Source organism: Rosa chinensis, chromosome 2 (assembly GCF_002994745.2).
Source record: "Rosa chinensis cultivar Old Blush chromosome 2, RchiOBHm-V2, whole genome shotgun sequence".
NCBI lineage: Eukaryota > Viridiplantae > Streptophyta > Magnoliopsida > Rosales > Rosaceae > Rosa > Rosa chinensis.
Window position 1 is genome coordinate 85,742,481 of NC_037089.1, and position 23,780 is coordinate 85,766,260.

General features: G+C 37.5%; 4 protein-coding genes across 5 annotated transcripts; 2 read left to right on the top strand and 2 right to left on the bottom strand.

Moving 5' to 3' along the window:
• Positions 1-3,308: 3,308 nt before the first annotated feature.
• Positions 3,309-6,153, bottom strand: LOC112190282 (ADP-ribosylation factor 1). Its single transcript, XM_024329711.2, has 7 exons — positions 6,012-6,153; positions 5,607-5,773; positions 5,262-5,332; positions 4,801-4,920; positions 4,150-4,268; positions 3,741-3,822; positions 3,309-3,522 (listed from the first exon to the last, which is right to left on the bottom strand). The coding sequence occupies exons 2-7, from the start codon at positions 5,752-5,754 to the stop codon at positions 3,517-3,519; spliced, it is 546 nt and encodes a 181-aa protein (XP_024185479.1). The 5' UTR covers positions 5,755-5,773; positions 6,012-6,153; the 3' UTR covers positions 3,309-3,516.
• Positions 6,154-6,925: 772 nt separating this feature from the next.
• On the top strand, positions 6,926-9,428 carry LOC112188201 (peptide deformylase 1B, chloroplastic/mitochondrial). The gene is made up of 6 exons (XM_024327276.2): positions 6,926-7,188; positions 7,281-7,419; positions 7,545-7,737; positions 7,916-8,026; positions 8,717-8,779; positions 9,126-9,428. Exons 1-6 carry the CDS (start codon positions 6,981-6,983, stop codon positions 9,231-9,233), a joined length of 822 nt encoding a protein of 273 aa, XP_024183044.1. The 5' UTR covers positions 6,926-6,980; the 3' UTR covers positions 9,234-9,428.
• Positions 9,429-9,985: 557 nt separating this feature from the next.
• On the bottom strand, positions 9,986-12,617 carry LOC112188802 (polygalacturonase At1g48100). Of its 2 annotated transcripts, none has more exons than XM_024328010.2 (7): positions 12,266-12,617; positions 12,012-12,143; positions 11,728-11,925; positions 11,536-11,580; positions 11,244-11,451; positions 10,698-10,888; positions 9,986-10,612 (listed from the first exon to the last, which is right to left on the bottom strand). In XM_024328010.2, exons 1-7 carry the CDS (start codon positions 12,578-12,580, stop codon positions 10,208-10,210), a joined length of 1,494 nt encoding a protein of 497 aa, XP_024183778.1. In that variant the 5' UTR covers positions 12,581-12,617; the 3' UTR covers positions 9,986-10,207. The 2 variants fall into 2 exon arrangements, with proteins under 2 accessions (XP_024183778.1, XP_024183777.1); XM_024328009.2 differs by having other exon boundaries at positions 11,536-11,583.
• Positions 12,618-18,798: 6,181 nt separating this feature from the next.
• On the top strand, positions 18,799-22,663 carry LOC112190579 (shaggy-related protein kinase epsilon). Its single transcript, XM_024330024.2, has 13 exons — positions 18,799-19,103; positions 19,195-19,381; positions 19,490-19,582; positions 20,150-20,209; positions 20,325-20,597; positions 20,774-20,848; positions 20,941-20,997; positions 21,273-21,413; positions 21,518-21,568; positions 21,674-21,769; positions 21,861-21,944; positions 22,127-22,229; positions 22,334-22,663. Exons 2-13 carry the CDS (start codon positions 19,250-19,252, stop codon positions 22,414-22,416), a joined length of 1,248 nt encoding a protein of 415 aa, XP_024185792.1. The 5' UTR covers positions 18,799-19,103; positions 19,195-19,249; the 3' UTR covers positions 22,417-22,663.
• Positions 22,664-23,780: the final 1,117 nt, after the last annotated feature.

The window sequence follows — 23,780 nt, forward strand, 5'->3', positions numbered from 1 at the left end:
TTGAGTAGTGAAACAAAACATGGGGTTTGGAAAAACTATGGTGCTCTTTGCGTTCCAGTTCATCACAAACTATTGTTTTGTTTTTGGCTCTTAATTTGCATCGATTCCAGTTCATCGATCAGAAACTAAAACCATCTGTAGCAGCTAGTGAGTGATGATCGATCGTTCTTCGCGCACACGTATATGCATAATATTATATCCAGATCAAAGTTCATTCCCCTGTTTTCTGGCCACCAATCAAAAGCTTACCCATCATTTAGAAGAAACCCTAAGTTGATCTTGACCTAATCATATGACAGAAACTCCAAGTAAAGATGTCGGTTCTCATCTTTATTAGACTACTGTGTTCAAGTTGCTATAGAACGTACCACGTACAGTCCTATAAAACTATGGCCTTTTCCCACCATACCTACCCTTATAAATGGTAAACCCTATTTTTCCAGCATCAACTCAGCAACCCTAAAGCTGAACTTCCATAAAACTATAGTGATCGAATTAGCCTCGATCCGAGACCTGTACAGATCGAGAGCAATCATTTTAAGCTTGAATTAATCAAAATGGTGTGGAAATTATCGGGGTGTTTTGAGTAAAAGCAATTATCTTAAGCACCTCACCCTAAACCCAAACCCTAATTTCACTCGACTGACTCATCAAAACATATAAATAGAGAAAAGATGGAACTAATTGGAAATTACGTTTGTCCTTTTCCTTTGGAACCAAACATTACGTTTGGCTTTATCCGCATACAATGTAAGAGAGGACGAATCTACATGTGCTGCATCATTATCCTTGATTTTATAAGACAACGAAAATAAGAAAGTGAAAATTAACAAATTAGGGTTTAGTTCCTAACACAAGTGTCCATTAAAAATATTAGCCACTCGTTATGTACTAATTCAGAAAGTCTTCTTAGCGGGGGGATCCATCCCACAATAAGGCATAAAAATATGTACTTAATGTTTGACACTTCGTACAAAAGTCATTTGGAAGCAAACTAATATTGGAAAGCCATGATGTGGCACTCAATTAGCTTCAATTATTAAACACTTGTTGTTTCTCACTTTACTATTGCCGTCTTAATAAATGGCAATTACGATCCGTATAATATCATACAATACGTATAAAATTCAGAGATATATTATCAGTAAATATGAATACCATTGTGAAGGTATTTCAACCATATTTTGTTAATTGATGTGAAATTTAAGCTTATACACTTGAAACCATATATTACAGGTAAAACATGTTTATAATTTTTAGTATTAAAGTGAAAATTATAATTTTAGTGTTATTTACACGGGAGTTGAGTGTTTTGAGTTCAATTCTCTCCATTGGTTATTTGGTTGATAACAGAAATCCCATAAAAAGCAACTCATACATCCTTTTAATTAAGAAATGGTTTACGATCGATTTGCAACCCTTCCCAAACTTTGACTAGACTTTTATTGTACCATTTAACTAGACAATTCATTAGCTTCAATTCTCTTATTGTGTCATGCTTATCGACTAATTTAGTCAATTATCATATGTAATTCTTCAACTCCATTATTCTTCTTCACAGGTTAGATTGAGAGAAATCGTGTCTTATAAAATAGATGAAATTTTGGTGAGAAAGAATGAGCGGAAAAAAGTGAAAGAAAATGTTAAAGGATGATTTGAATCAATCTGAAAAAAATTAAGAGATCGAGTTTTTTTTTTTGATACGAAATTAAGAGATCGAGTTGAGATATTTAAACTAAATAAGAAGTGAAAGATAATAGAAGATAAATAACCGATCAATGTGCAGTAAAAAAAACTACCATGATCATATGAGTAACTGTGTACGTATATTCTCAATCCGAATCTACTCAATAATCAATTTGATCCCCACTACGCATTATGTTCTTGGGATTGGAAGATATAAACGTTCTTTGTTTCAGAATTAGAGAAACTAATCAAGGTTGGACAGAAGCAAGTGCTTAAAGCAAAAAATAATGGGGGATTCGTGGCTGGCAAGTCTTTCGAGCACGTCCATGATCCTGGGTTTAGAGCATGGCATGTGAGATTACAGCTAGCAATCTCGGTTTATGGCCACATAATTTTCTCAAATCTGAAATCAAGACCTAATTCTAACCACATATCAGTTTGTGGTTGATCCATCAGGGTTTAATACTTTGATAAGGTAAGCTGTCCTCAACTTGAAAGCCATGAAAATTGGAATGGTGCCCAAAGAGGGACAAACCCACATTAGGGGTATAGTGGTGCGCTTCTTCTTTATAAAAATCTCAGTGACCCTTCAAATTAAGTTGTGACATTTCATTCAATTCTTATCATGGTAGCGAGTAAGATCACTTTCCCGGCCAAATCTTCTGTTTGCACCTAGATAAGATGAGTGTTATGCTAGCTAGATTTTAGAATAATTCAGGTTCTGTTTTTGTCATTTGTCAAAATATATGATAAACAGCCATTCATACTACAAAAAAAAAAAAAATTATGCCTTCCTACTTACTGTACGAGAGACTTTTCTCTCCATCTTCTCAGTCCCCGAAAGGCCTACTTTCTTCATCTCCTTCTCCTCTACTCCGCCTCAATCCCTTATCCTTTCCCTAATCTCTCGTTTGTTTTTAAAATCCAAACTATGTCAGACGTTGAGGTTGTCTCCTCCAAAATCGCGGAGGCGCGAGCGATTCAGGCCTTCAGGGTGAGGCCGAGCACCTGGTACCAAACTTAGCCCTTTAAGGCGACAGTGGCTCATTGGAACCATCACTATTTGTAAAAGAAATGGAGTAGGTTACTCAAAGAAAGCATCTCTTAACTAGTAACACACAAGTTACTGACAAATTAAAAAGGACTAATTCCTCGTCTCTCAATTCTTGATTTATTTTCGTTCCCATTTTTGTTATACGACCATATCACCAAATAATTTTTATTCCAACTCTTCATGAATTTTCTAATCAAGATTGATTTCCAATGACTACATTAAACGTACACAGTTGTTGTGTAGCCTCATACAGTCATGCACTATCTGTGGTTTTTTTTTTTTTTTTTCCGTTACATGTGTTCACTATTCACTCCGCATTTGTTATCAATCTTTCACTTCTTTTCAATTGTTGGTTTGGAAATCAGTTTCTTTTTCGCCAGCTATGAGTTTCTCTCTTTGGGGCCTTGAAACCTCTCAATTAAGGAACTACACTCCATCTACTGGGGGTTTAACATTGCGGCACACACCTGGTCTCAAATTTTAAATGACCACTTCTCAGCTGTAGACCACCTTATTATTATTTTTTTTCAACCACATAAAACGAACACAAACTCACAAAGACATGCTATTGGTTCATGCTTAAGGAAGACTGTAACATAGTAATTAGAAAACTCTGTTTATAGCTGAAGTATAGCTAAAATAGCAAATACACAACACAAAATCAGAAGACAAAGTCTCACCAAAACGTTATCCTATTACAACATTCACTAGAAACAAAGAAAACTATCCTTCCCCAGAATCTCCAAGGCAAACTGAACTCCTTGGCCTTCATTATCTTAAGCCTGTAAAGAAAGCACAGAGGTTCTCAGAAATACAGTATTAAAAGAATCGTGCAGAAACGGCAAATACCGATTGTATCGTGGTGAAATAACATATATTTTATGTCGATCATAGAATAATTGTAAATGTTGCAGACATTTTAAAGAAAAAGAACGGAAATTGTTTTAGCATAAACTAATGAGCTAATATTACTGTAAAAGATTGATTTTATTGAACTTGCCTTGCTAGCAATGTTGTTGGAAAGCCAGTCCAATCCCTCGTACAGTCCCTCACCAGAGGTTGCACATGTGCTCTGAATGTACCTGAGAAATAACATCACAACACCAGCAATAGTTCAGGCCATACTTCTCCTATCTGCAATACTATTTGGTCCTACAATTTCTTCCAAGATCTTTACATGGTATTAAAATAAACATGACATCAGGTTCTTAGTTGTTTAGTTTGACTTTGACACCATCCACTAGTTTTCTAGCTCCTATCCAATAGAACTAAACCAGTAAACTCACCTCTGAATAAAAGATAAAGGAATCATTTCAACCTTGTTTAGTTTGTTCAACCATATAAGGTCTACAGCAACTGTTTACAGATGGACTAAAAATTGCAGAGTGAAAATTAACAATATCACTTACCAGTGACGTTGGCGGAGAGAATGAAGACCAAGCTTATCAGTTATTTCTGCAGCATTCATTGCATTAGGAAGATCTTGTTTGTTGGCAAATACAAGCAAAACAGCATCCCTCAGTTCATCCTGAAACCAGATCAAATTTTTACCTTTCAACCCTAGTACCAAAAAGACTGGAAAGAATATGTGCAACTGTTCATCCTAGACGAGATTGAATCTTCCAATCAGTACTGGGCATGCACCCATAATTGCTCATGAAGCAACTAAAACATAAAGCAATATAACTACAGCAATTGAGTGGATGCAACTACAGGAAAGTATGCATCCAAACTCTACAGAAACTTACGAAAGCCAACAATTTAGAACAACAAAGAATAAGAACCCTAGACAAGGTCCTGAATCTTCTAATCACTTACAGGGCATGCAACCAGAATTACTCATCAAGCAACTAAGACATAAAGCCATATAACTACAGCAAGTACGTGGATGCAAGTCCAGGAAAGTACGTACCAAACCAAATAGAAACTTAGAGAAGCAACATAGATTTTATTTATTTTACTTTTTGGGTAAAAAGGATCCCGTGATCTTTTGCAATTGGAACTTATGAATCACCAGCATAAACAAGCACAAATTATAAGCCGTCAGAATCAGTAACTACCTCATTCAACATCCTGTGCAACTCATCCCTTGCCTCAACAACTCGATCCCTGTCATTGCTATCAACCACAAAAATAAGACCTTGAGTGTTCTGGAAGTAGTGCCTCCACAATGGACGGATCTGTATTTGGAAGGAACTCTATCACTTACTGGGTATGCATATATAGATGTGCAGACCAAAACTCCTCTTAAGATGATGAGACACCACACAACAAAGACTAACCTCCCAGTTCTAACTTTTAAATGAAAACAAATGATATAACACCTTATAAGATCCCCCACCAATTGCACAGCCTTTTAGAAGATCTTAAAAAAAAAAAAAAAATTCATGTTTATTGAAGCAAGTGTCAGTAAATTTCCACCAACTATAAAATGGCTACAAAATCATAATGTAAGCCTTTATCTATGAGCAAACACAGATACACATGCAGAGAGATACATAGCGAGAGGGTGAGCAGTAACCTTGTCCTGACCCCCTACATCCCACACAGTGAAGCTGATGTTCTTGTATTCCACAGTCTCCACATTAAATCCTGTAAACAACCACTCTCACAATTAGACGAAACGCAACGATACTCTGATCCAACATGATGCTACAAAAGCAAAACTAATCACCATCTCAACAGCAACACATAAAAGTCTTAACAGAGCACAACAAAACAAAAACTTCTTTCATATGCACAAAAATTTACACCTAAAAGCAAAACTGATCCGAACAATCTAGTCAAAGCATATCAATTTCAAAGCATATCGATTTCGATAACTGATGAATTGAACAACAAAAAGACTAGTGATTTGGGGGCTCACCAATGGTAGGGATGGTGGTGACGATTTCTCCGAGCTTGAGCTTGTACAAGATGGTGGTCTTACCGGCGGCGTCGAGACCGACCATCAGAATTCGCATCTCTTTCTTGGCGAAAAGCCGGCTGAAGAGCTTCGTGAACGTCAGCCCCATTTTTTTTTTTCAACTTTGGCTGCAGAATCACACAGAAATTTAATCAAAATTAGCAGAGATTATCAAGGCTACGGTTCATACATACAATCGAATCGATTCAATTTCGCAACACAGAAAATTCAATCAGATCCGCTTTCGCGAAGATCATCTGAGAACGAAAGGGATTTGATTTACGTGGAAATCAACAGGATCGATTACGCAGATCTGGAATTGAGATGAAACCCTAGAGAGAGAGAGAGAGAGAGAGAGAGAGTGACCTGGAGGAAGGAAACCGTGGAAGGATCTGAAAATGAGAGGAGGAGCCAAACACAGCAACCCGCGATTTTTATTAGAACCTTTCTTTTTCAGTTTTTTCTCTCTCCTGAGACCCTTGGTCAGTTATTAATTTACCGCGGTTAAAGCAAACGGTGTCGTTTCGAAGCAATTATATTCGGTTGCTGCAGAATAGATTGTGTTCGTGTCGCGCGTCATTTGTATAAGAGATTATGTACGAATCAATATGTTGTTACTGGTTTACCATGTGATCGGTAGAGTGTTCACTCTGTTAGCCTCAAATGCCTGCGAGACAGAGAAGTATGAGTCAGGAGAAATGTGGCTTATACTCGAACGATAATCATTTGACACTCAAGTCAGTGATTAGAATAGAGTTAACTTTCTCACATGGATAGGTATATAAATTTTCCTTACTATTACGGTATTACCTAATGTAGAATTCTAGGATTAAGACATGTCACTGGATATGTGTGAAACATTCTCTATAATAACTCAAACGCAACATAAATGTCATCAACATACTTTTAAGTTTTTAAATAAATATGTAAGATAGCTTGTAGCGGTGAGCCTATAAATCTTATATTAACTATATTTGCTACAGGTTATCACTTATCATCAAAATTTAAATTTGAATCTCAACATGTATACGAAATTGTGCATATTCGTGTTCATATTAAGCAATAATCAAAACCGAATCTGCTCACTCCTGGTCCTACACTAAACGAGCTTGAACTCGAGCTTAATTTGTGTTAAAAGACTCGCGTCTTATTCACATTCGTATCACGAAATATCAAACTGAGTCGAGTCGTACCGTGATAAAATTTCAATTCTATCATTCACTTCATCCGCAAAATTTTCAAAAATGTAAGGGCACGATTGAAATATATCAGAAAGTTCAAAAGGAATTACAAAGACGCATAATTTTCTGAGCTACACTACTAGCGTTTGTGGCCATGGCTTGTGCGGCTTGGCTCCAGCCAATTTCCTCACCCCACGCTATCTTTCCATCTCTCTGCCGCCGCCCAATTTTTCCCGCCATCTTCCACCGCTTCACCACCTTCTCCTCCGCCGGCCAGCCACTATCCGCCGCCAACCGCTTCACTCCGGTCCACGCGCAGGCCAAACGAGGCTCCTCACTCAAAGAAGACGAAGTAGCTTCTGGTAAGTCAAATTCCGAGAACTCCAAACTCAAAATACTCATTCTTTTCAGCTCGATTTGTTCCGTACTGATTTGAAATGAATTGAATTTATAGCTGCGGATGTTGAATTTGAGGCGCCGCTGAAAATTGTGGAGTATCCGGACCCTATACTGAGAGCAAAGAACAAGAGAATTGAATCGTTTGATGAAAATTTGAAGAAATTAGTGGAGGAAATGTTTGATATAATGTACAAGTAAGTTGTGACCATTTGGTGTGTGGTGATTGGGATTAGAAAGATTCAAGCTTTTTGAGAAATGGTTGCTGTTATTGACAGGAGTCGTTGTTGTTGGCTTGTTTTTTTTTTTTTTTTTTCCACAGAACTGATGGCATTGGGCTCTCGGCCCCGCAAGTTGGAATCAATGTGCAGCTGATGGTGTTCAATCCGGTTGGGGAGCGCGGCGAAGGGGAGGAGATTGTGCTTGTGAATCCAAGAGTTAGCAGATATTCGCAGAAAACGAGGCTCTTTGAAGAGGGTTGCTTGTCCTTCCCGGGGATTTATGCTGATGTTCAGGTGCTATTCGTCGCTTTTCACTTGCATTTTCGTTTGAAATTGAAAGTGTAATAGTTGGTAGACGTGTTGTTCACTGCATGCAATTTGCGTAGGGTGTAATTAATGAGCTTAAGGTGCTTGCTTTGTATGTAGTCTAGACTCTTGCTTTGGATGTCTTAGCTTTTTATTGTGGTTGCAGAGACCAGAAACTGTGAAAATAGACGCACGGGACATCAGTGGTGCGAGGTTTACAGTCAACTTGTCCGGTCTTCCTGCACGGGTGTTCCAGCATGAATTTGACCATTTGCAGGTTCTTTTTTCAACTTTCTTTCAAGCTATAATTAGTAGTTTAACAATGGAAAATTTGTCCGTTTTACATTAGTGAAAACATAACTTACAGTTATCGGTGCTAGAGTTTTCTGGATTGATGAACTTGTTGCTTACTCTGATTATACTATTGTGGATCCATATGCTAATCTGCTATGCATATTTAGGACTAGTTTGTAGATTTTCACTTGTGAGCTTAATAAAATGGCAGTTGTTTATGATAGTTCTTATGGAAGATGCTGTCAAAAACGCTAGAATCATGATGTGAGTATCAGTTAGTTGAAGTGTATTTGACATGAGTGAAGTATGAAGGTCACAACTTTTGCCATTTAAATATTTTTTAAAGTATAATGTCAAAATAGAAACGAAGAATATGTTTCAGAAGTATTTGGAATTGTAAAGTAGATTCTTAGGGTACTAATGGAGGGAGACAATAAATGTAACATGTGGCAGATGAGCCATCTGCATACATGCCCTGAGTATGGGGTGAATAAAGTAAAGATGCCTTGAGGCATCTAGTAGATGGTTCTTTCTGGGATTTGAGAGGAAAAAGATCTATGAGATATGACATTATTTATTTGTTGGGCTTTTCATTGTGGTAAAGTCTTATGATTGTTTAATGTTGAATGACCTAAAACTGATCCCCCTTCTTTTGTGGCTCCTTTGAATCCAGGGTATTCTTTTCTTTGATAGAATGACTGAAGGAGTTCTTGAAAGCATCTCTGAACAGCTACAGGTTAGTACATTGAAATGCCTATACTTGCCCCGTCTTTCGTTCTCTAATAAATATCGCCCTCACCATTGAAAAATATCTTTAGCTCATGGTTGACAAGCAATGACCAGCCACTTTACTAGTTGGTATTAAGAACTTGTCTTCTTACTTTAGTATTTCAGGACTCTTGATTTAAATGTTAAGATGACTTTTTGTCTATAAACTATATATATACTGCTATCTATTTCACCAAATGAATAACCATAATGCTAGTACAAATAGGGATTCTTGTAAATTCATAATTGTAAAACTTGATATGGATTTCCTTGCCTTTGAGGTTGAAACTAAATGATGCGTCTAATGATCACAGGCATTAGAGAAGAAGTATGAAGATAAAACAGGACTTCCAAGTCCTGAAAGGATAGAAAGCCGTAAAAGGATGAAGTTGAAGGCTGCTGCTGGTTTTGGGAAATCATAGTTAGGATAGGATTCCAGAGACGCATCAAATTTTTATATAAAATGCTCACATTGTAATTTATTATCTTGTTTATCTGCAGTCTTTACACTTTACTGCTTTACTTGACTATAATCAGGCACAGTTAAGAAGATGTATTCAGAAGAATTCCTCATAGGCTTAAATCTACTGAGTTATATAAAAAATTAAAGACTAAAATAAATCTTATAAGTTGGGGATGGAATGACAAACCCAATTCACCTTAGCTGGTCATTCTTACAGTTATCAGTACTAAAATTTAACCACCTAAACCGGCAGTCTCCTGATTGGTGTTTGTAGTGTCACCACCATGGAACCCAGCAATACCACCACTAAACACTACCACTGTTGCAGTGGTGCACTGTTGGTGGCCTCTCTTTTATTTTAAACCAAGTAAAAGTGAGTTCAATCCAAATCATCGAATATCTATATGATAAAGCCGGAACTCTAGCTAAAAAAACCAACATATCCATGTTAATGACGTTCTACTGCTACTATCCTTGTTTCAATGACCGTCACCAGAAAAACTTCAAACTTCAGAGATGTGCAAAAGTTGGGAACGCCCTGAGAATCTGAATTCACCACTTGAGAGTATAAGCCTATGAGGTACGTATTGTACTGTTTTTTATTCATTTATTTATTTATTTTTATTATTATTATCATCATCATAGGCTGCTGTACCTGTTCATCTTGTAATATACTAATGGTATACCATGACGTTACATAAAAACACAATTTGGAAAAACTAAATATTTATGATATTTCACCATAACTTCAACTCTCATGGGGTAATAAGCACATTTTCTAACAATGATAATTAATTTCCCCACACTTATATATGAATCAAAATGTTCCCAGCAGTAAATTTGACATAGCTGCTGGTAATACCTAAAGGTGCGTCTATAATAGTATAATCTGTACTAATTGAGTCCCTAGGCTACATTACATAGGGGCTAAGCTTAGCAAGAATAGCCACCACCTTGAGACTGGACTGTGCTGCTGCTTGAAGATGGCTTTCCTTTCATCAAGCAATCAATTGGGGGGACAGTGTTTGTCTTGAGGTCTCCATATGCCTCCCAACAGAAAGGGTCATACAAGTGCCTCCCTGATTGAACCGATTTTAGGTCTATGGTGTCTAGGGATACACCAGTACATGGTATGCTGTCACTGCATGCAAAATGTGCAGGTTTTGATGTATAGGTTCCTTGAATGTTTACGTAGTTTATACCCGAAACTGCCACAGCTGAGGTTTTGTTTGCGCAATGCCCCTTGTCACAGTAGTATTGATCAATCATGATAGGGAACTCGACTTCTGAAACTTGAATGTTTGCGAACATGACATTTCTTACTGACCCTGATCCTCCCTGTAGCAGTATAAAATCATTAGAGCCTTATAACTAGTATGAGGTCCACAATTAAGTTTGGATGGAATAATCTAAGAGTATATACCTGCCAGGTCTTTATTCTGACTCCGTTCAGTGTATTTTGCATTTTAACATCTCGGACGGTGATGTTTGACACACAAGCTTTGGTGCCATCCTTTCCTAGCCCTCCAATGCTGACTCCATGTCCAGGTCCACAGTTTACATTGTGTATGAATACGTTTGAGCAGCCAGTTTGTATTGATATACAATCATCTCCTGCAGAATATATATATAAACATTTGTCGTTAGAGTTAGTTATATATTACAAAATGTCAAATTCCCTTGGTCTCTGGAGGTATTCTTTGCTATATATTATATTGTTGGTTGTCAACATGCTTACTGTTTGAACCCTGATTATTAGCAGTTGATGAGTATATAAATATTTTTTTTCAACTTCATGTTTAAGTTTCTTTGTTAATTCACTCCCGTGATTTTGCTTGAAAATGTCAACTTCCCTATGTTCCTCCCTAGGGCTTTTAGGGTGGCTGGTGATCATGACGATCTTGTATGATTTTTGATACTCATTGGGCAAGATTTCCCCTACTCTTGATAATTAGATGTTGAAAATTACCACAAGCAAGGCTTGCGCCGGAAATGACCACATCCTGGGAGTTTTGAAGGTGGATTCCATCAGTGTTGGGGCTGTTGCCGGGGGATGAAATAGTTACGGCAGAAACTTGTACATTAGTGCAGGAGTCAAACTTGAGGTGGGTTTGAGGGCTGTTTTGAATTGTTATGCCAGTGACTGTCACACCGTTGCTTCCATAGAACCTAAGCGCCTGCACAGAAAAATAAAATTAATCCCAGCCACCAAATTTAGAGTTGAACAGTATAAACTGGTCATGAAGGCGAAAGGTTATTACTGTTGGTTTTGTGCTTGGCATTTTTCCACTGTAACTGTCTACGGTCTGCTGCATAAGACAGTATCATGAAAAGAGTATTAGTACTTTCTTTAGAATTAGAAGTGACAATAATAAAGTATATTTTAAAGCTTAGTTAAAAGCATTTGCCGGCCTTGTTTTGGCTTGACATAGGGAATTAGGATAGTTAATTACCGAATCTTCTGTACTGTTGTCTGCTGTTTCATCTGTAGGATCGTATGTGGGCGAGTCATTCCACCAAACTGCACCTTGTCCATCAATCACACCTTTACCTCTGATGGTAAGTCTTTGAAGCTTTGTGAACTCAAGCCATTGTAGAAGGCCTGAACCCCACGCTCCCGCGCCTGTCGGGGCTATGATTTTTCCATCTAACTGCATCAGAATTGACCAATATACATATCAGCAAAATTCTAGTTAGCTCAAATAACCATGCTTGCTCCTGATATTAGAAAATTTACCTGAAATACAATGTCTGTTTGACAATTAGGGCCGGAGAAAGAGATAGGTTTGACAAGGAATACAGACCCAGATGGAACAGTTACGGTTGATGCTTGCACTTTGCACGCTGCTGCCCATGCTGCTGAAAATGCCTGCCTTGCAATGCAAGAAATTAGTACTCGACAATAGTAGCACTAGTAGTATGTTACAATTTGAATCGCAATATAAAGTAGCATTTGGAAGTTTTAAATTTTGAAACCTAGCTATTAATCACCTTTGTATCATCTGCCTTTCCATCTCCTTTAGCACCGTAGTCCAACACATTGTAGACGGCACTATTCTTCTGTGCTGCACTCACAGCAATATCTTCTGGTGTGATGTAATTGTCACTTTTCAAAGCCGACAGAGTGTGGCCTGAAGGGTGATGATGTTGATGATGACCGCCATAATCCCTTTTCACCCCACGGTTTTTCCTCCATTGATGATGCTTGCCTTTTCTAGCTTCACAAGTCTCCAACAAGCTCGAAGACCAAATAGAAAAGGCAATGAGCACAATCAATGCCAGGCTGCTTAGTTTGAAAGTACTCATATCTTTGTTTCAGAAATAGAAGCAATAAGGCTTTGGTTTATGGTTTAAGACTTGAAGAATTCTATATAAAGGATCACATATATATATAGGTAAAGAGCTCATTTCACTGTGTGCCCACATGAACCTATAGTTAATAAACGACAAGTTCGTACCTTTCAAGGCTTTCTATTTTCAACTTCTAAATTTTGTCTTTGTCGACAAAAAACTTCTAAATTTTGTCCTTTAGAAATACTCCAATTTCCTCATACACAATGTTATATACGGTTAATTCCGCCGGAGTTCTCATATCACATGCTTTGAGTTTACCTCAACAACAAAAATACTCAAACAGAAAACTTCCATGACCGGCCAACAGCAGAATATCTGTATATGAATACTATTTTGCTGATGTAATTAGACTTCTATTATCAAACACTTACTTCTTCATGTGAGTACATTTCTGGGCATCTAGCTAATCTCTTTGTACTTTGCCTTGTTTTTATTTTTTTTATAATTAAACTGTAACATTCAGCTTGTCACATCCTTTATAACTATTCACATGCAGGCTTGGAACATTTTCTGATTCATATATCCTTCTCTGGACTTAACTGCTATAATGCATTATCAATCGATCTGTAATGCACATGCACTGATCGATCGATCTGCAGTGGTATATGAATTGATAAACCATTTTCTATACCCAAGATTAGCAACATAAACACATGATATTCTTCAACCATTGGCTCGGTAATGATTGATTATTTGTTTAGGTTTGTAACGCACGGAGTTTAGCAGTAGGGATTCATTTTCTTGCACAAGCTCATTAGTGATAAAAAGATGAGCATTCTTTAGTTTAAACTTTAAAGATTTGGATCACACCATGCCTTGCTGTTTAAGTTAAAAACAACTGGACAGAAGCAGGCAGGATCACAGGATTCACAGCTAGTCGATCGGGATTACGTGTCAAGCTTGAACTGAACCAATTAAGTGTCATGTAATATCATAGTTACCTAAGGATTAGTCTAGACGAGGATATTATATTAGATATGGTTTGTATGAATGTTAGGCTCGAAGTCCTACAATCATGGACTCCGATACTCGATCAGACGTGAAACCATCTCTGTTGAAGTTCTTGTCGACGTTTTTTATTTTTAGGGGAAAAAAATAATGCTAAACATCAAGAGTGCACGTATATGATATTTTGTTAATTATGTTCAATACAATGCTGATGTAGTGTATTTTATTAGATTTATGTAGCATATTTTTCTTTTTAGGGAAAAAATGAATAGAGTGCACATACATATATCTATCTTTTGGAGATAACGAATTCTAAATTCTTAAAGATTTCTCTATAACTTGGACTATATTATATTAATAGAGTGATATTTACGCTAACACAATGCATTGGACTTACGCTAACACAATGCATCGGACATTCTTGATAGTTTTTCCACATAATGCATCACTATTTGCTTAGAAGCCATTAGAAGCGGCAGAGGAGATGGCACAATTATTGTTGGAAGATTTTGATCTTGTTTTATTAATTGTAATTTTCATGGTTCAAAATTAGGGTCGACAAAAAGGACGGTGAGGTGAGTATAATTATATACTAGTGAATTAAGTGACATTGTTGGCTTGTACCTTTAAAACAAGCAGCTAAAAATTCTTGAAAATCTATAGTGAAAGTGAAAGGATTTGATAATGCATGTATGAATTGCACTTATCATCCTTGACAACAGAAAACCGTTAAATCGGGTAATCCAGATGTCATGCCTTTGCTTTTGGGATTGGCATATCCATGTAGGGCAGTTATCATCATCTTTAATTATTAGTTACCTGGGAGTATTTTGAAATTAAGAGCAGCTGATTAGCTAGATCAAAGGACCTGCTGGTTATACATACTTTCTAGAAGGGAAAAATTCTTCAGTGGTTTTGTATGAGTTAAAAATATTCTTACTTTTTAAATTTAAAAAGATAGCAAAAAATTATTGAATGCCGGACAAACTTAGTAGTCTGTCGGATGCCCTACTAAGTACCCTCTCATTTCTATGACTAACTCTGTTGAAATAGTTTACCAAGGTAGGTAGATAAAACTGTCTTAGTTCATGTATAATATATAGGGAAAATTTTGCAAACAGTACATCAATTAGAGGCTATTAATAATTTAGATACATAAAGTTTCAAACCGATCATTTTGGTACATGAAATCTGATGCCCGACCCACTATATAGACACGACGTCAATAACGCCGTTCACTTTTATGTCATTGTTCATTTGTTAAAGGGTAATTTAGTACTCTCAATTCTGGCTCACTTTTTTGGTAAAAAAAAGAAAAGAAAAAGGGATCTCCTCACTCTCTCTCTCTCAGCCTTGACTCAGCACCAGCACAGCCGCCACCATCCACACACCTCTTTGTCAATCCATTTATCCCATAACCCATCTCCTCTCCATCTTCCCTTTCAGATCAATCCATTCTTCTGGCGGCCGGCCTCGATCCTCTAGGACCTCCACCATCGTTGTGGGGTGCGAGGGAACTGAAAGGAGATTGGAGGTTAACTCCCCTACGACCCAACCGCCGCCGACCGCCTTAGAGGACCACCACACCCTCCACAAACCTCTTCAGAGTCTCTTGAAGCCACCGCCGAACAACAAAACATACCTAAACCCAGAAAGCTCGACCCCGGCGACCATCGCATTGAGTTGTTTGATGAATCCTTAATAAATGGCTTGTGTAAGGAAGGCAGGTTGGATGATGCAAATGGGTTGTTTGATAACTCCAATAGAGAGAAGATGTGGATGGTTGGAATTGCAGAGGTGATCGGGATTGGGAGGGGGGAAGAGAGATGGGGTGTTGATAGAGTCGTAGTGAGTGAGAGAGGGAACGGTGGGTGCCCAGAGAGAGAAGGCCGGGTGCTCATAGTAAAAATCTGAACAGACCATATTACACCTCAAATTAACGGCGTCATTGATGTCGTGTCTAGATAGTGGGTCGAATTTCAGATTTTGTGTACTAAAATGCTCGGTTTGAAACTTTATGTATAGAAATTATTAGTAGTCTTTACTTGGTGTATTGTTTGCAACATTTTTCCTAATATATATGACGTATCGATCCCTCAACGCCTCGAGGACTTGACGTATGTATATGTGTCTTTACTTGTCTTTTGGCCTGTCTTGTATGTCTTCATGTCATGCATTATTGTAGAGGACGTTTTATACAATAATGGGTTAATGTATTGGAGAGTTGGGATAGATACATATATCTTTGTTGTTCTGTTATTGGACAAAGAGACATGAAAGGTCGAGACCTTATATACGGTCGACTCTTTATGTATATTTTGATTAGACACTTAATTATCACGTACAACTAATTCGCGATTATGGTTTGGTTTAGCACTATTCCTCCCGTGAAACCCTTATTTCGGTTGATTGATCGTAAGTTTCCTATTTATGATCTTTACTAAGTGCAACAAAACACTTTATTGACTGTAATACCAATTTAACTGTTACTTATAGAGTTATTGTATGTTGAATAGGTAATTCCGTAAACTCTTCTAATAGCATCGAGACTTTGAGTCAAAGTTCATATTTTGCGAGAGCCGTGTCGGACGCCTGTGTAGTCGTAAATGAATGGGAATAGTATTGAGGTTTCAATCAATCAAATTCCCTTATGCATTCGCGCTTTTGCTTCTTTCAACTTCGATATGATTAAAGTATGCATATGTTTCTAAACTATCTAGTACGCTACTGCTGCTCAAAGTCACCAGAAGCAATAGATAATACAACTTTCTAATAGAAGACGCAATGTTTGAAATCCAAAATTGATTATTAGTCTCGATCATAGTCATCATATGCATGCATAATCTAAAGTGGGTCTAACAATGATCGCGCCGTGGTATTAGCAATCTATTGACTCTCAATGAAGGACATAATTTGATTTAATATTAGTTGGATTACGTATGACTAAGATGTCTATCCAGCCGTATTTCACAAGACAAATATGAGATTAGCATCAACAAGATTTGTACCTGAAATCGTATTTTGGACGTGATTTATTTGCATCAAAATTCAATGTTTCTTTATCTTGATGCAACTTCCATGTACTTATGTACCATGTTGCAATGAGGTTGGGTTTTTAGATTTATAGAGAATAATTAAGGACCCTTCAACTGGGACAATGCCATAATCAGAACAGTTTTAGCCACCATCACATAGTCACATGCTGTTTCTTAACGTTAACGATTCTTAGATCTTGATTTCGTCTTGAAGTAAAATATTCGGTAGAAACAAAATCTTTAGAGGCGTATTGGGCTGGTTAATTCCAAGCTTATGCTTGTATGAGCCACATACGTACTTTAAGTCATGCACCAAGGACGTGATTTCTCTGCAGCAAAGTTCATTATTTTCTGATCTTGCTTCTACGATTTTCCAGTACGTACGTATGTTAGTATCTAGTTGATCTTGAATTTTATAGTGAATAGTTATAAAAACCTTCAACTGGGACAATGTCAAAATCAGAAATAGTTTTAGCCACCATCACATGCATAGTCGCCTGGTGTTTGTAATTTGATTTTGTTTGGAACTAGCAATTATTGGTAATTTGCTGCTCTTTCGCTTTTCAATCTAAACTTGAGATCCTATAATGCTTCATACTGGCACCATATTGGTATTTAAAAGTATATTTGGCACCCTCCAAGTAGAATGCTTCATAGTTGTTCAAACAGTCCCAACAGTCCCCAATTTCATCATCAAAGTAAAGTTCGTTCTTGGCCAACTGCATAATTTGAAATGTGATTACGGAATAGTAGAATAATATTATGGAACAAACATCAACATTATAAAATTACCCTCAGAACAAAAGAGTGGCCTAACTCATAAATCCGTTACTCGATCAGCTTGTCCACGCTGGCATCAATTATAACTGGTGGCGGGTTGAGCTTAACTTTCCGATTTTCAGCAGTCATTATATTCTGTAATCATCTCATTCAACGTTGCCGCAGCAAGATACAAATGAAGTTGATGAGGCACATGATGAACTGATGAAGAAATTAAACATATTGACAGATTCTCTGTAGCTTTGAGCTGAAGCAGCCTCATTATAGAATTCCCTATTTGTTAATTCGGAGATTAGATTCTTCAAAACTCGGTCCTTCAGTGAACACCTCACCGTCTGCCTCAACATCGGCGCCTGAAATATTTGCTCGCAATATTGACAATAGTACCAAGCATGCATACGATACAAGCTTGTTAGTGGGTCTAAACTTGTAATCGGAAAGATTTTGATTTTGATTGCAATTATGAATTGTTCCTCCTCACCGTGTTCAAAGTGTAGCACTCAAATTTTCATATAAGCTCTGTTTGAGGAACCTTGCAATCCAAGTCGCAAATTCGACGTAACACAATCATGAAGCGGGATCCCATGACTGTTGAGAATGATGCAGAATTGTCGACATCCCATTAAGACAAACTGATATCAACTGTGACAAAATTTCAGGGCACACTGTCCCATGACCGTCTAGGGTTTATGATCTGTTGTTGTTTTTTATTTTTATTTTTAGAATTAGGGTTTCTGATATATAAATGAAGACTTAGGTCATCGTGACATCATGTTATGCTACGTGTATAGAGCAAGAAGAGGGCCCAAACCTCAGGTTGAATGCGTTTGAACTTTCGGGTCTAGTACTTTTGGGCCAGTTATGTTCCCCTGGTCTAGACTTAAATGCAATGAGAGTCATCAAGAATTTTCATTGATGAAGTACAAGTGTACAGCACAAAATTAAAAGTTGTATAAATGAAAGACAATATGTTTGATATTTTTGATCTTGAAATATCAAAAATCTATAACACTCATCATGAGTATTAAAACTCAGAAGAATGAGCGTTACTGTTGTGATATATGTCTCACATATTGTTACGATATAATTGTTTACATCTTCAGAATTTCAATACTCTTTAATATTACAGAACATGCCATGAAATACATTTCCACTCATTACACTTAGATATTCACTAAAGTTTGACCGCTTTTTCTTTTCTCCGACTCATCCAAATGATCAATCAACCACACATATGCCCACTAAAAATTAACCATCATCATTGTTCCATTTTTCATCTTTATATAGCCTCCTCCGCTGGGTCAGATTCAGCTCGCCTACTTGACAAGAATCTTTCACCAAAGAAGAACACAAAGATCAAATGCGCCCATCACAAAATTGCTTTCACTTTCCTCCAATTGTTTTCCCTCACTCATCACTCAATAAATGGTGTGACGTCATCCCTCCAACGATCCGACTCAGCGCCACGTAGGAAAACCCAGGGTCCCACCGAACGGAGTCCAACTAACTCTTAACCAGATTTGATAAAACCCTTTTGGGTCCGCTCAGAATCAGAAAGCCACAGACTCACAGAGTATCCAAAGGGGTCTTCCCTCGGTCAAACCTCCTTGAAATTCCAAAAACCTCTTCTCTCTCTCTCTCTCTCTCTCTCCCTCTCTCTCTAGGGTTTCTCTGAGCTCTCAACTCTGCTTCGATCGCCGAGCTTGTAAACTGTGAGCGGTGACCTTTCGTTTCAGCTTTGCTTTCTCTTACATTTTCATATTTATTTTCTCTGATTTCTGTAATTTTTTTTTTTGAATTTAGGTTGTGAAGCTCTGATTAGAGGCTACGAACGACGACGTTTTGAAGTTTAGGATCAATGGCTTCAGCTGGTCCGGCGGCTCCGGCAGTAGCGCCGGCTTCGAGTTTTGAAAATCCGAATGGTAACAAGGCAAGGTTTGCTGATAAGCTACCGGAGGAAATTAATGAGATGAAGATCAAAGATGAGAAGGTGAAATTTACTTTGGTTCAGTATGGTTGTTTTTGAATTTTCTGTATGAATTTCATTTAGTCGTTCACAATTTTTACTTTTTTTTTTTTTTTGTAATTTTGATTTTAGGAAATAGAAGCAGCTGTGGTGGATGGGAATGGGACTGAAACCGGCCACATTATTGTGACTACGATCGGTGGTCGAAATGGTCAGCCTAAACAGGTACATTTTCTAAGTGTTTTTGCAATCGTACTCGTATTGCTTCTAGTTAATGTGATGAAGGAATAGATGAATAAATTCTTCCATGACATGAACCATACTGAAAGGCAAAGTTTTGGAAAAATAATGAGTTTTGATAGTGAGGAAGAAAGTAAGTTGGTTGATGTGGTTGTCACTTGTGGAACCTATGAGGAATATGCTGATATGTTAGATACTGAAAATGTGTGCATATTAACTCCGATTATTTTAACTACTGCTCTGGTTCAAGTGTTACTCGTATAAGTTCAACGTGTATATATTAGAGACAGGGTGTAGTAATATAACACAGAAGGAAAATAGGTAACAGTATTACAGCTCAGTATTCAGTATTTTGTATAACCACCTACGGTGAGTATCTGAATTTGTGTATCATTATGTGGTAGGTACTATGTCAAGCTAATTGCATCTTGCTAGAAATCTGATCCATTTGTAGTGCTAGACTGCTATTATCTATATGTTACAGTGGCTTTTGTTCTTATATAACACACTGGAACGCTTGGCTTTAAAATCCTTTCGTGATTCCTAATGCAGACTGTAAGTTACATGGCAGAGCGTGTTGTTGGGCAGGGCTCATTCGGTATTGTCTTTCAGGTAATGCCTCAAGTACAGTTATTGGGTTTTTATGGAAGAAATAGAAGCTTGAATAGAACACTGACCTTCATCACATATCTCACTATTGAAGCCTTGATTGTTCTGTTTTGTGCAGGCTAAATGCCTTGAAACTGGAGAAACTGTTGCAATCAAGAAGGTTTTGCAGGACAAGAGATACAAGAATCGTGAGTTGCAAACAATGCGCCTTCTTGATCATCCTAATGTTGTTGCACTCAAACACTGCTTCTTTTCGACCACGGATAAGGATGAGCTCTATCTAAATCTGGTGCTTGAATATGTACCTGAGACTGTTTACCGTGTGGCAAAACACTACAGCAAGGCAAATCAGCGGATGCCTATGATTTATGTCAAACTCTATACGTATCAGGTATATTGTTCTTTGTCTCTTGTGATAATCCACTTTAATGTTTCATTATTCTTAAATTCTGATTGTGAAGTCCTCACTTGAACCAGATTTCATCGGACATCTCTGCTATATCAATGAATCTTGGGTGAATAAGTTCTTTTGCTGACTCTGTTTTACTTGTTTCTCTCTCTTGCCAGATTTGCAGAGCTCTGGCATATATTCACGGAGGTATAGGAGTATGCCACAGGGACATTAAGCCACAGAACCTCTTGGTTTGTACTAGAACATCTTTCTGTTTTTCCCCGCTATATTTTAATGTCGTCATATGATGGACTGTATTTACCACTACAATTCGTTGTTTCAGGTTAATCCCCATACTCATCAAGTCAAGTTGTGTGATTTTGGAAGTGCAAAAGTTCTGGTATTCCCTTCTCCCAGTGTTTCATATCTTAAAGTAGAACATTTTGTTGGTGATAGAACAATATATAAAGCATGGGTGATTCATTTAATCCACAAACTCCCCTATACATTTTAAAATGAATTATTGTCCTTGTGTTCCTGTTCAAGCGTTCATGCTCATGCTGATGAAACCAAGAGTCCTGAGTCTTTACCCCATTTTCTGTTGCATGCATGGAAAGCATTGAGATATGTCTGGTTCCTTGTTCTTCTCTGAACTTCTTTTATCATTCACCACAGGTGAAAGGCGAACCAAATATATCATACATTTGTTCACGTTATTATCGAGCACCTGAACTCATATTTGGGGCAACTGAATACACTACTGCCATTGACATCTGGTCTGTGGGTTGCGTGCTTGCTGAACTGCTTCTTGGACAGGTTCTCTATGCAGTATAAGATATTTCACTTAATTTATTTAGGTTTTATCAGAGGTGTTTCCAAAATGTTGTTCCTTTCTTTACCCTCTGTTTTGGCCTTTGTAGCCTCTCTTCCCAGGTGAGAGTGGAGTTGATCAGCTTGTTGAGATTATTAAGGTAAAGTTTCTTTGGCCTTGTGTTTGTCAGTTTATCAACTCAAAGTTGATCGCTGAGCTTATGCCATTTCAATTGAGTTTGCATTTTTTTTTTCTCTGTATGTAGGTACTCGGCACCCCAACTCGTGAGGAAATCAAATGCATGAACCCGAATTATACAGAATTCAAATTTCCACAAATCAAGGCCCACCCTTGGCACAAAGTGAGTTTCTAGGTTCCTTGCTGAGCGTTGTTCTTTTTCTCTAATGACTTTGCTCTCTATTTTCATTTCATCGCATCTTCCTTGTGTGCAGATATTCCATAAGCGCATGCCCCCAGAAGCAGTAGATCTTGTGTCAAGACTTCTTCAATATTCTCCCAGCCTAAGGTGTACTGCTGTAAGTATCCCACTGTTCCATATAGTACTTCAAATAAAGTCATAAAAAATATTCCCTCCCATTCTGTTTCTATGGATGGTAAGTAGAAATTATATGATTTCCAGAGCATGAGTTGTTATATGTCTGCATTGCATGTCAAATTATCAACTGGGGGTAATCGTTTTTTAATTTTATATTGCCAGCTTGAGGCTTGTGTCCACCCATTCTTCGATCAACTCCGTGATCCTAATACTCGTCTCCCTAATGGACGACCTTTGCCTTCTCTCTTCAACTTCAAGCCTCAAGGTTTGTTCTATTTTTCTCGAAATACATGTCCATGTGTTTTTGTATATGTATATGTTGTGGTAATCTGGTGATTGGAATAATGATGATGGATTATGCATGTGCAGAGCTGAAGGGGGCAACTATTGAGCTTTTATCCAGACTGATACCTGAGCACGCGAGAAAGCAATGTGCCTTTCTAGGTACCTAGATAAAGCACACCTACACAATTTCGTGTGCGGCAACTGTATCATTGTAATGTTTCTTCTGTGTTAGTGAACAAGTTAGGGACATCTAGTTTGTATCTGTTGATATAGCTCCCTGTACTTACTGCCTAAGTTTTTGGCCGTCGCACATTAACTACTGGAACTCATGACGACTGCTGACAAGTGATTGAGTCATGTATGTACCAAGTGTTATTGACTTAATAGAATCTCTCCACCCTCTTCTCTCCTCTATTCTTAGTAATTCGATAAGCAAATTGAAAGCCATACGGCAAGTGCTGGAGTATAAATTGTCAGTCATTGATTACTGTAGTTCTTTTGTGGTCTGTTTGTATCGCAAATCTAATCAACAGCAGCTGTAATGGTTCATTTCTGGGCCGAGCTTACTATAGCTATAAAAAGTTGCTACCGTTAGAGTTTCGGGTTTCGTTTTCTTTTAATTGATGAATGATTTGGAGAAATGTAGTTCGTGTAGAAGAAATGATGTCAAACTACTGTTGCAGTTCCATTGAGAGGGGCATCAGAGGGCCTTCTAGCGTCACATAGATGATAGATATATAGAAGGTAAGGGAGAACCATACAGCAAAAACTACAGGGCAAGAACATCGCCAATTCCAAACCCCTAAATTCTCAGTGCCCTAAAGCAGTTTTGTTCTAAAACTTGATCTGAAAGGAAATTTTGGAAATAAATAAATAAATAAATGATATTATGAGATAAGGTGAGATTCTTCAAAAGTTTTGAAAGGTGATTTTATCTTATCCATGTTAGATCACATCTCATTTAGTTTCACTATCTTGGCCCAAACTTCTCGATATATTTACCACTTGCACCTCACTTTACTGTATTGCAAGTGTGAAAGTGGAGTATCATTTGCACCGTCGGTGCATAGAATAATTTCCTTTTGTGAATCCGATTTATTATCAAAACTGAAGATTTACATAATGCCAAATAGATGAGCTGTAGTGCAAAAAAAAAAAAAATAAATAAATAAAAGATGAAGGGCAATTATTGCTCTGACAAAAACAATTTTACCTTTAGGAAGCTCTATAATACTTCACCATATCGGTGCTCCTCAAACATCAACCGTTGAATTTAGTCAACAAGACTCATTAATGAGTTTGATCGCATATGAGTATTGATGCTCTAGAGCACTATAGAACATTGTGTCATATCATATTTTTTCCCATTAAAAAACATTTTCTATTCCCTATGTCACTTTACTTGAAAGAGAAAGACAGAGAATCTTTCTCCTTTCTCCATACTCTCTGAGAGTATGAAACGAACATACTTGCTCATCTCACCACTCATACCACCTCACCAAACCACACAATTAGTGTGCTCCAGTTAGGT

Coding starts and splice junctions, on each gene's coding strand:
- LOC112190282 (XM_024329711.2), bottom strand. CDS start 5,754: ATGGGGCTGACGTTCACGAAGCTCTTCAGCCGGCTTTTCGCCAAGAAA. Junction 5,333..5,606: donor CACCACCATCCCTACCATTG/GTGAGCCCCCAA, acceptor GGTTGTTTACAG/GATTTAATGTGGAGACTGTG. Junction 4,269..4,800: donor TGCACAGGATGTTGAATGAG/GTAGTTACTGAT, acceptor ATCTGGTTTCAG/GATGAACTGAGGGATGCTGT.
- LOC112188201 (XM_024327276.2), top strand. CDS start 6,981: ATGGCTTGTGCGGCTTGGCTCCAGCCAATTTCCTCACCCCACGCTATC. Junction 7,738..7,915: donor GGATTTATGCTGATGTTCAG/GTGCTATTCGTC, acceptor TTGTGGTTGCAG/AGACCAGAAACTGTGAAAAT. Junction 8,027..8,716: donor ATGAATTTGACCATTTGCAG/GTTCTTTTTTCA, acceptor CTTTGAATCCAG/GGTATTCTTTTCTTTGATAG.
- LOC112188802 (XM_024328009.2), bottom strand. CDS start 12,580: ATGAGTACTTTCAAACTAAGCAGCCTGGCATTGATTGTGCTCATTGCC. Junction 12,144..12,265: donor GAAAGGCAGATGATACAAAG/GTGATTAATAGC, acceptor ATTGCAAGGCAG/GCATTTTCAGCAGCATGGGC. Junction 10,889..11,243: donor CGGCGCAAGCCTTGCTTGTG/GTAATTTTCAAC, acceptor TATATTCTGCAG/GAGATGATTGTATATCAATA.
- LOC112190579 (XM_024330024.2), top strand. CDS start 19,250: ATGGCTTCAGCTGGTCCGGCGGCTCCGGCAGTAGCGCCGGCTTCGAGT. Junction 19,382..19,489: donor TGAAGATCAAAGATGAGAAG/GTGAAATTTACT, acceptor TTTTGATTTTAG/GAAATAGAAGCAGCTGTGGT. Junction 20,998..21,272: donor TTGGAAGTGCAAAAGTTCTG/GTATTCCCTTCT, acceptor CATTCACCACAG/GTGAAAGGCGAACCAAATAT.